The sequence below is a fragment of the Lepidochelys olivacea genome (assembly GCF_965140295.1).
Source record: "Lepidochelys olivacea isolate rLepOli2 genome assembly, chromosome: 20".
Classification (NCBI taxonomy): Eukaryota; Metazoa; Chordata; order Testudines; family Cheloniidae; genus Lepidochelys; species Lepidochelys olivacea.
In genome coordinates this window covers 2,297,029-2,307,204 of record NC_140430.1, presented here as the reverse complement: position 1 = coordinate 2,307,204, position 10,176 = coordinate 2,297,029, and the positions used below count along the sequence as shown (strand labels likewise).

Here is a 10,176-nt window from a genome sequence, read left to right as displayed (position 1 = left end):
GCATCACATTAGCTCCCCTCCAGGCGACTGGTCCAGAGGCTGACTTCAGCGATCGATCACATACCCTGGTTAGTAGTTCTGAGGCAGCTGGGCCACAGAGAATGGGGGACGAGGCACCAAAATCACAACCCCCAGGAGGCACGTGGGTGGGATTAATGCGGAACTAACCTGCAACGAACCATTTCAGTAGAGCTCGACAAACCAGACAGGTCACAGTCAGGTCTGCCTCAGAGTAAAGATTTTATTTAAACATTTTCTCAACAGAAAAAAAACCTGAAATTTTCCTGGGGAAAAGTTTCACTTTGGGGGAAGCCACACATCCTGGTGGAGAATTCCTGGCCAGCATACAGCTTATGGCTTTTAACATACCTGCAGACTGACCAGCCAAGGGAGCCACTGACCACAGCACAGGGGGACATTTATGTAGCATCTTCCTAGTGGGGGATCAGAGGAAAGTCCCCTCACCCGACTCTCGATCCCAGCCCCTGAGGAAGATGGCACCAGCAGAGCCAGGCTGGGCAGATTGGCTGTGGTGGTTTGATCTGTTTAGAAATTGGATCATTCCCCGGCCCAGGACATGAGCTCGTCAGACTCATGCTCAGCTCCTGCTGCGAGGAGAACACAGAGCAGGTGCCCCGGACTTCCACCCCCGGACTTTTAACCTCAGCCTGACCCCAGGCAATGGTTAACCCTGGAAAGCCTTGGTGGGCAGCCAGCTGGCCTGTAAATTAACAAGACGAGTCCATAACCCAGCACAATCTTTATGACCGCCTGCATCTGACACTTCCCATGGGGGGAGCCCAGCAACGAGGAAGGGCCCAGGCTGAGACGCAGTGGATAGGTTGGCGAACAGGCCAGCGACGTGGCAGGAGGGCGCTGGGCCATGCTGGGGCAGCGCCAGGGGGCAGAGGATGAAGAGGCTCTGAACCAGAAGGCACAGGCTGGCGCAGAGGGGGCCCAGAGCACTAAGGGCAGGTGAGGAGAAGGGGGCGGCAGCCAGCAGGGAAAGGGCGGGGGGTGGATTTTACGCTGGGTTAATGGGGGGACGTGGGCAGGAATAACAGCACTAGCGGGAGAACTGGGCGCTGCCGTCCTGGCCCGGGCCTGGAACAGCTTTCTCCCCGTGCCCCTGCCAGCCTGCCCCAGCCCGCTCCGGGGGCCACCTGCCTCCAGGGATAACCACCATCCCCACAGCCCGGTCCAGGCTGGGGCTCCCCGTCGGGGCTGCCAGCAGAGGGGCCGTGTGGGGCCAGCTGGAATGGTATTTCAGTGCCAAGGACCCACTCCCCTGTCCTTGTGGGAAGTAGGCTGAGACCCACCAAACTCATCTCACAAAGGGCCGCAGCCCCTGGCTTACTAGCCCACTCTGTCCCCCCGCCTCCTCCCTGAGGGTCACTGCTCAGCTCTGCCTGCCCATCAGACCCCTCCAGAGAGGGAATCGTTCCTAGGCCAGGCCCCCAGGAAGGGAGCCCTGGAGAAGCGGGGGGGCAGGGGAGAGCTGCCCCTGAATCGGCCTCTCCAAGCTCCCCCTGGGGCTGGGTGGATCCGTTTCAGGGACTCCCTCCCTGACTTGGCCACCCATCTCTATCCATCCGGAGACAGAGGGCGCTGCGGGGGAGGGCGGGGGGGCTGCATGTCTCCCCTGTGCTTCTCCCCCCCGTTAATCCTCAGCCACAGTGACGCGGACGTGGTGCCAGGCGTTGCTCAGCACTCCCCGCAGGTTCCAGATGGGCTCCACCGTGTCGGGCTGCACGTTGTAGCTGGTGTCCACGGCCTTGCAGACGATGTCCAGCTCCGTGTGGTCGGGGGGCACAGGGGCCGTGAGCCGCCACAGGCGCCATGCCCAGGCCCGGCCTGGCCGCTGCTCCTCGCCCATCAGCTCGGCCACGTGCCACGTCCGGCCGCCATCCAGCGAGACGTCCACGCGGACCACGCCGCGCCCGCCCCCGCTCCAGGCGTAGCCCTTGACCGTCAGCTCCCTGGGTGGGACGGTGGCGCCTGGCGCGGGGTCTGTGATGGCCGACTGGACGGGCAGCTCCTGGATGGCGGGGGCCGTGGTGAAATCCACTGTGTCCCAGTCCACGGCGGGCGAGAACCCCTTGTAGTCATTCTGCTGCCAGTGGCTCGGGCTCTCCTCCCGGCTCACAGAGACCCGGCCCAGCCACTTGACGTTGCGGGCGCCCACCACGCCTGGTACCACCACCCGCAGCGGGTAGCCGTGGTCCTGCGGCAACTCCTCGCCGTTCATCTCGTAGGCCAGCAGCACCTCGGCCCCGCGGCCCATGGCCGCACGGTAGGGGATGGAGGCGCCGTAGGCTGCCCCGCTCAGGTCCTTATCCAGGCCCTCGAAGCAGACGTGACGCTCCCCGGCCTCCTCGTCCTCCTCCGTGTAACCGGCGTGCGCCAGGACGTCCCGGAGCCGGACGCCGCCCCAGCGGGCCGTGCTGATGGCCGCCACGCCCCACTCCAGCCCCTTCACCTGCCGGACGCGGCTCATCTCCGAGCGGCGGTTCCCGGCACACTGCAGGGTGACCGTCACCTCGTGCTTGGGAAACCGGTGCTTGAGCTCCGGCAGCGAGAACACCAGCACCCGGCCCCCCGGCCCCTCCACCTCCAGCCGATAGCGGGCGGGGTCCACGGCCGGCACCGGCAGATGGTTGCGCTTGAAGAAGAGCTGGTTAGGAGTCAGGTAGTTCTCGGTCAGCAGCTCAGCCGGCGGCTCCGCGTTGAAGGGCTTGAGGCTGTTGACTTTGAGGGCAGGGTGCCGAGGGGGGTCCCCGGAGTAGGGGTCCCCCTGGGCGGGCTGGCTCGGCTCCTCGGGGCTCAGCTCCCCCACCTTGTAGCCCCGCAGGATCTCCAGCACGTGCTCCTGGCTGTGCACGGCGTACATGGCCCAGAACGGCTCCAGGGCGCCCCCCGCTGCCAGCAGGATCTTGCTCTTGCCCCCCGGGTGCAGCTCCACGAAGTCGGTGATGTCAAAGACCTCGCTTCCGTAGGTCACCCAGACCCGTTCGGCCAGGCTGCGGTGCCGCCCCACCTCCTGGCGGGTGAACACGGGGTACGGCGCCCCGGGCACGGCCACAGCGTTCGGCTCGGCCTCTGACGCCTGCAGAGAGATGGACTCACGAGTGCGGCCGCCAACGTCCACCACAGGCCTCTGAGGGCCCGGCCCCCCACCCGCCTCGGGGGAATGGGACTCAGAGGGGGAAGGGACGCACTGCAGGCTATGCAGCACATCAGGGGCAGAACTGGGAGTGGGACTAGGAGTCCTGGCTCCCAGCTCTAACCACTGGATCCCACGCCCCTCCCAGAGCCAGAGACAGAACCCAGGAGTCCTGGCTCCCAGCTCTAACCACTGGATCCCACACCCCTCCCAGTGACAGAACCCAGGAGTCCTGGCTCCCAGCTCTAACCACTGGATCCCACGCCCCTCCCAGTGACAGAACCCAGGAGTTCTGGCTCCCAGCTCTAACCATTAGATCCCACACCCCTCCCAGTGACAGAACCCAGGAGTTCTGGCTCCCAGCTCTAACCACTGGATCCCACGCCCCTCCCAGAGACAGAACCCAGGAGTCCTGCTCCCAGCTCTAACCACTGGATCCCATGCCCCACCCAGAGTCAGAGACAAAACCCAGGAGTTCTGGCTCCCAACTCTAACCACTAGATCCCACACCCCTCCCAGAGCTGGGGAGAGAACCCAGGAGTCCTGGTTCCCAGCCCTCCCACTCTAACCACTAGACCATGCCTCCTTCCCCACCTTTGTGCCCTGAGGCAGAGAGCTGAGCACCAGTACCCACTGCCTCCCCACCTGCTGCTTCCACGCCTCCCCCCAGCACGGGCCCCTCCCACTCCACGGAGGCTCCGGGGAGCCACCGACCCCATGATGCTGGTCCCAGCTCCTTTCTCACCTGTCTGCGGTGATCTCCATAGGCCAGGCCGGCGCCCAGGCCCAGCAGAGCACCCACAGCCATGACCTTCCATCTCTGGCTGCCGTCACCAGCTCTCCAGGTGCCATAAGTGCGGGAGGGGGTGCAGACTTGGGGGTGGGACCTCCAGGCCACAGCTGCCAACCTGGGGGAGAAACCAGGACTTCAGTGAGGGCAAAAATCCCTCAGCAACCTCCCTGGGATCTACAGGACACCCAGGGTGCAAGCCCATCACCAGTCCTGCTTGCTTGCCAACTATCCCAAATCTACTGGCTGTGCAGCAGGGGGTGCTCTCTAGGGGGCCCTAGGGGGTGCTGTGCTGAGCAAGGTGGGGCTCAGCAAGGGGTGCTCTCCCCCTTCCCCACGTTTCTGGCCCACTTCCAACCCAGCTAATTACATTCTGCCTCTCTAAAGTAATACCTGCCAGACTCGGGAGTCCTGTTCCCCTCCTTTGCTAGGCCACCATTGCTGTGCGGCTGTTAAGCAACTGCCGCTTGCCACCCCAGAGGTGGCTGCATTTCAGCCTCCAGCCACCGGGCTCCCTCTGGTGTGAGCTGTTCCTTTGAGAGCTGCTTTCGGCAGCTGGTCCATGGACTCCTTCCCAGTCCAGAACCCGGTGGAACATTAACCCAGTGTTCCTCCCCCACAGGTCTGACAAAATTACCAGCCATAGAGCCATACCAGATGAAACACTCCTGCTCTCGGGCTCGGGCTCCCCTGGGGCTGAGAACTGTCTGCAGGGGGACCGCAGAGATTAGATTAGATCCCAGATCAGATTAAAGCCCCTGGGTGATTTTGCAAAATCCTGGCAAGGTGTCAAAGCAGCAGCTGTCCTAAAGAGAATCCCAAAGGAAGTTCACTCCAGTTCCCTCCCCTGCTTTTTTCTTTGTGATCCTAGGGGCCGCAGGTCAGGACTGAGGTTCACCAGCGGAGCTGCAGGGGAGCCCAGGGCTGGGCTAGCAGGGGGCTGGGGAGTGAGGGGCACCGGCAGAGCTGTGGGAGGCAAGGAACTGGGCTAGCAGGGGGCTGCAGGGCAGGATCGAGGTTCACCAGCAGAGCGGTGTTGGGGGGCCCAGGGCTGGAGCAGCAGGGGAGCTGTAATGCCTCTCATACCTAGGTGTTCTCTGGAGGCCCCAGGGTCCTCTCATGATGGGTCTGAGCAGCAGCATCTCTGCCAGACCTGTGCAGGGAGCGAAAGAACAAGAGATAAATGACCTCGTCTGCAACCCACAAACCCCTGAGATGCCCAAACAAGCAAGGCAGGAACAGTCCTGGGGGGGTGAGGGGGGGGACGAGGGGCACACGCAGCAGCTTCCTCCTCCCAGGGCAGGTATCCCAGATCCCACAGCAATGAGCACACCTCTGCTGGGGGTCCCAGCTCAAACCGGAGACCAGCCACCAGGAGCCATGTCCGAGCCACAGTTCCCAGATCAGTCAGCAAAGGGATCGGGGCAGGACGCGGCTGGCTTGGCCGATCCTCCCGCCCCCACCGGAGAAGCTGTCCGCAAAGCCGAACCACCATTCAGGAAGGCGGGACATTGATCCAGCGGCTGGAATGGGCAGCCGAGCCCTGCTCCAGCTTGGCAGAGTTCCTGGCTTCGGTCCTGCCAGCGCCAGCCTCTCAGGCCGTGTTTCCCTGGAGCGTTCAGGCCTCGTTTTCCCGGAGGGATTACCCAGCAGTATCTCTTCCTTCTATTCTAAACCCCCAGGGTAGGGGCCACAGCACAGCCCAGACCAACTGCGTGTCCGGATTTAACCCCCCCACACACACACACACAGCCCCTAACCTCGTGTTCAAACAGCTCCTGGGGGCGAACGCACGGGATCTTTGTTGGGATGGGGATGAGGCAGGTGGACAAGTCAACACCCAGTTCTGGGCATCCGGCACCACGGGATTCAGCTGACTTAGGAACCTGCCCAAACTCCTGGATGCAGCCGCCCCGGCCCATTGGGATCTAATCACTGAGACGGAGATTTCTTTGCATCGGATCTACGAACTGGATGAAAGAGAAACTGGGCTGCAGCCAGGGGCTTGGGTCGGCCAGAGTCAGAGCAAGCTTGGCCCGCAGGGAAAATAACCGCTAAAGAGTCACCAAATGCAAATCAGCTCCCAGGACGTGGGGGCCAGGCTGGGGAAGGAGGGAACAGGAGCACAGAGGAATTTGGACCAGATCAACCCAGAAAGAACTTCTTACTCCATCTGTCCCAGGCCACACACAGTCACCCCCTCCCGGAACCATCCCCACAAACACACCTGCCCCCATCAGCCAGCTGGGGGGTGTTTCTGCCACCTCCTGCAGCCCCCCCAAACACTTGGGGACCAGGCTCCCCATACAACTGGGCACTGCACATGGAGAAAGAAGGGGAGGCCCAACATGGCCCAAATCCCTATCCAGACCCTGCCAGGGGGAGCCCAGAACAGGTGGGAGAGGGGAACAATGTACAGACTCTGCCCCCAAATGCTCCTTAGCGCCCACCAGGCAAGGAGCAATGTACAGGCAGAGCACCATGGAGTCCCAGAACACCGCCCCCAGCCAGTCTCCCCCACAGAGCGCCCTGCCCCCCAGGGCAGCCCCCTATGCACCCCACAGAGCACCCTGCCCCCAGGCAGCCCCCCTCGCACCCCACAGAGCACCCTGCCCCCATTGCAATCCTCCATGCACCCTACAGCCCCCAGGGCACCCCACACTGCAACACTCCATGCACCCCACAGAGCACCCTGCCCCCAGGGCAACCCCCCCACAGAGCGCCCTGCCCCCATTGCAATCCTCCATGCACCCTACAGCCCCCAGGGCACCCCACACTGCAACACTCCATGCACCCCACAGAGCACCCTGCCCCCAGGCAGCCCCCCTCGCACCCCACAGAGCACCCTGCCCCCAGGGCAACCCCCCCACAGAGCACCCTGCCCCCAGGGCAACCCCCACTGCAACCCTCCATACACCCCACAGGGCCCCCCCCACTGCAACCCTCCATGCACCCCACAGGGCGCCCCGCCCCCAGGGCAACCCTCCATGCACCCCACAGGGCGCCCCGCCCCCAGGGCAACCCTCCATGCACCCCACAGCCCCCAGGGCAACCCCTCCACGCACCCCCAGCGCACCCCCGTCACCCACCTATGACCACGGCGCGCGGGGGAAGAAACGTCACCGCGCTCCGTAACCAGCCCCCTGCCCTGAGCCTGCGCCTTTAGGGCCGGGGACGGGCGTGTCCTCGGGGAGTGACGTCAGGGGTGGAGCCGAACCCCGCCCCCTGGGGCGGGGCAGCGGCGATTTAAAGGGCCAGAGGCCGCGCGCAGCCGCGGGGGGCGGGGCCTGCCCCAGGAGCAGCACGTGCCTGCTGGTTCCCACGCAGGGGGCGAGGGCGGGCGCCAGCCGCCCTGACCCCGGGGGTGACGTGGCTGCAGTGAGGGAGGGTGGGATTTGGGGGTGCGGGGGGGCTCGTCAGGGCACCTGCAAACTCACCTGGGACCCCTCCCCCTCCCCACAGCTCATTGGGGCACCAGGGCAAAACCCAGCCGCCAGCGATTCACGGGGTAAGGCCCGGCCTGGCCGCGCTAGGACCAGGGTGCAGCTCTGGCTCCCCGCCCGGGCTGGGGCAGTACCGTAAATTACACGCGGTTCCTCGCCCCTGGCAGCAGCCCGGGGCTCCTGGCTACAGGAGGGAGCGGAGGCCACAGTAGGGGGGTACCATCTTTCCACCACGAAATACACAGCCACTTACCTTAACCTACAGCCTAATCCGCCCACTGCTCCCAGCCCCGGGGGCTGCTCCTGGCTGTGAATTGAATGCAGGAGTTTGCCCTGGGCTAAGGTCCTGGGACACCACTCCAACAGCCCCAAGAAACTCACAGGCCCTGCCCCGGAGGGGGGAGGGGGGGTTCGGTCACAGGCATACAGCTTGTGGAAAGGCTCTACAGTAGCCCTGGCTGCTAAGCAGCAGACCAAGGGAGGAAGGGCTCCACCCTATAGCTGTTCTGCATGGCCCAGCTCAGTACGTTAGAGCAGCCCTGAGACTGCTCTAATTTCCACTGGGAACCAGCCCAGTCTCCGTACAGCTCCAGACCAGAAGTGCAAAGGTTGCAAAAATCTACCCTTGTCCCCCAGCCCCAAGCGCAAAACCAGAGTAAGTGAGACTCCGTCCTGCGATCCTGAATTCGCTCCAGAGCAAGCCGAGGTGAGGGGTGGTATTGGAGGGAGCTAGCTCCGCGGCCCTCTTCAGCCTTAGCAGAGGCAGGGTGTGGGGAGGGGAGGGGTGCGGGGAGGGGAGGGGTGCTTGTTAGTGCCAGTTGTAAGGACACATTTTGCTGCGTAGACACAACCCCTGGAAACCAGAGACAGACCCACTCGGACACGAAACAGGAGCAAATTCTGGCAAGTGCCCCCAGCAGCTGACTTTGAACCCATGACCTTTCAGTGCAAGACTCCATCAGCCATCTCTCCCAGGGCCATACCCCTGCCAGCCCAATTCAAACCCAGGAACCCACTCGGCAGCTGGCAAGGGGCAGCAATTCCCCCTTTCAGACCCAGCCGTATGTGTGTGGAGGGGTGCAGCTACCCTACAACCAGCCAGCTCATGCCCTGGGAAACCTCCCCCCCGGCCCACACACCCAGGCAGCTCAGCCCCTCCCTATGAATGGCTTCTTCAGCCAGAGGAAAGTCTTAATCCATGGAGAAGTGGGGGGAAGCAGGTAGCTGCATAGGGCCAGCAACAGGCCATTGAGCAGAACTAGCCTTCTGCGGGTCCCTCGCCCTGCCCAAGATCTAGGCAGGGCCCAGCCTTGGCCAGCCCACAGTGCCAGAGAACGTTTATCACTGTGGACCAGCATGGCTGAGAGCTGGGAAGGAGCAGATTCTATTTCCCACCTCCCCCATTCTCCAAACTCCCCAGCCCCTGGCACACGCAGGAAGAGAAGAGCAGCAAGGTGCCACCTTGCCCAGTTTGTCAAATGCCAAGTGTACCATGCCTCAGCCCCTTCTGAGGGGGCAGACCGGGGCCTATGCTCATTACCATGCGTGGGAGTTCGCACAAAGCCATTGCACCTCCCCCTGCCCCCTCCCCATGCTGAGCCCCTCCCTCCTGGCATCAGCCTCGGGAGAACCAGCCAGGCAGAAGTGTTCATGATGAACAGGGAAGAGGCGCTCTGCCCTCAGGTAGTGCCAGGGGCTTGCCCCACAGTGCATCTCAGCCCCTGCCCAGGACGAGCTGTCAGGGTTACTTCCCCACTCTGGGGTACAGATGTGGGGACCCGCCTGCAAGACCCCCTAAGCTTATTTTTACCCGCTTAGATGAAAAAGTTTCCCAAGGCACAAATTCCATCTTGCCCTTGAACAGTACGCTGCCACCACCAAGTGATTTAGACAAAGAATCAGGGAAAGGCCCACTTGGCGTTCCTGTTCCCCCAAAATATCCCCCCAAACCCCTTCACCCCCTTTCCTGGGGAGGCTGGAGAATAATATCCTAACCAATTGGTTACAAAGTGAACACAGACCCAAACCCCTGGATCTTTGGACACTGAAAAGAAAAAAAAGAGAAAAAAAAATCAATCCGTTCTTAAAAGAAGAATTTTATTTAAAATTAAAAAAAAAAAAAAAAAAGAAAAAGGTAAAAATCCCCTCTGTAAAGTCAGGTGGGAAGAGAACTTTACAGGGTAACAAAAGATGCACAAAACACAGAGGAACCCCCCCCCCCCGAACCTTAGCTTCAAAGTTACAACAAAACAGGGATAAGCCTCCCTCCAGCAAAGGGAAGATTCACAAGCTGTGAAATCAAAGATAAACTAATCTCCCTTACCTGGCTATACTTACAATTTCTGTAATAGGAGAGACTGGCTCAGAAGGGTTTGGAGGACATGGACTGATGTCCAGTCCCGCTTAATCCCAGGAGCGAACACACACAGAAACACAGAACCCAAACCAAAGCCTCTCCTCGCCCCCATGCAGCCGACCAAAGCTTATGCTCCAATACGCCTGTTCGTCTCTAAGGTGCCACAGGACTCATGTCTCCGAGGAGCAGCCGTGTTAGTCTGTATCCGTAAAGAGAACAGGAGGACTTGTGGCGCCTTAGAGACTAACCCATTTATTTGAGCATAAGCTCACTTCATCAGATGCTCACGAAAGCTTACGCTCAAATAAATGGGTTAGTCTCTAAGGTGCCGCAAGTCCTCCTGTTCTTCTTACAGGACTCTTGGCTGCTTTTCCAGATCTGGGCTAACACGGCTCCCCTCTGATGCAGATTTGAAAGTATCTTT

At 61.6% G+C, this 10,176-nt stretch overlaps 1 protein-coding gene across 3 annotated transcripts in view; it reads right to left on the bottom strand.

Moving 5' to 3' along the window:
• Positions 1 to 223: 223 nt before the first annotated feature.
• Positions 224 to 10,176, bottom strand: part of SUOX (sulfite oxidase) — a 14,672-nt gene continuing 4,719 nt past the window's right edge. Inside the window, exons 1-5 of one of the 3 annotated variants that reach the window (XM_084610318.1) lie at positions 7,043 to 8,122; positions 5,714 to 5,923; positions 5,040 to 5,106; positions 3,909 to 4,071; positions 224 to 3,106 (exon numbers count right to left, since the gene is read on the bottom strand). In XM_084610318.1, the coding sequence (XP_084466444.1) occupies positions 1,661 to 3,106; positions 3,909 to 4,071; positions 5,040 to 5,095 (1,665 nt within the window). In that variant the 5' untranslated portion in view covers positions 5,096 to 5,106; positions 5,714 to 5,923; positions 7,043 to 8,122 and the 3' untranslated portion in view covers positions 224 to 1,660. Of the gene's footprint in view, positions 3,107 to 3,908; positions 4,072 to 5,039; positions 5,107 to 5,713; positions 5,924 to 7,042; positions 8,123 to 10,176 lie in introns of those variants that run through there. The other 2 variants (XM_084610317.1, XM_084610319.1) reach the window with 2 other exon arrangements.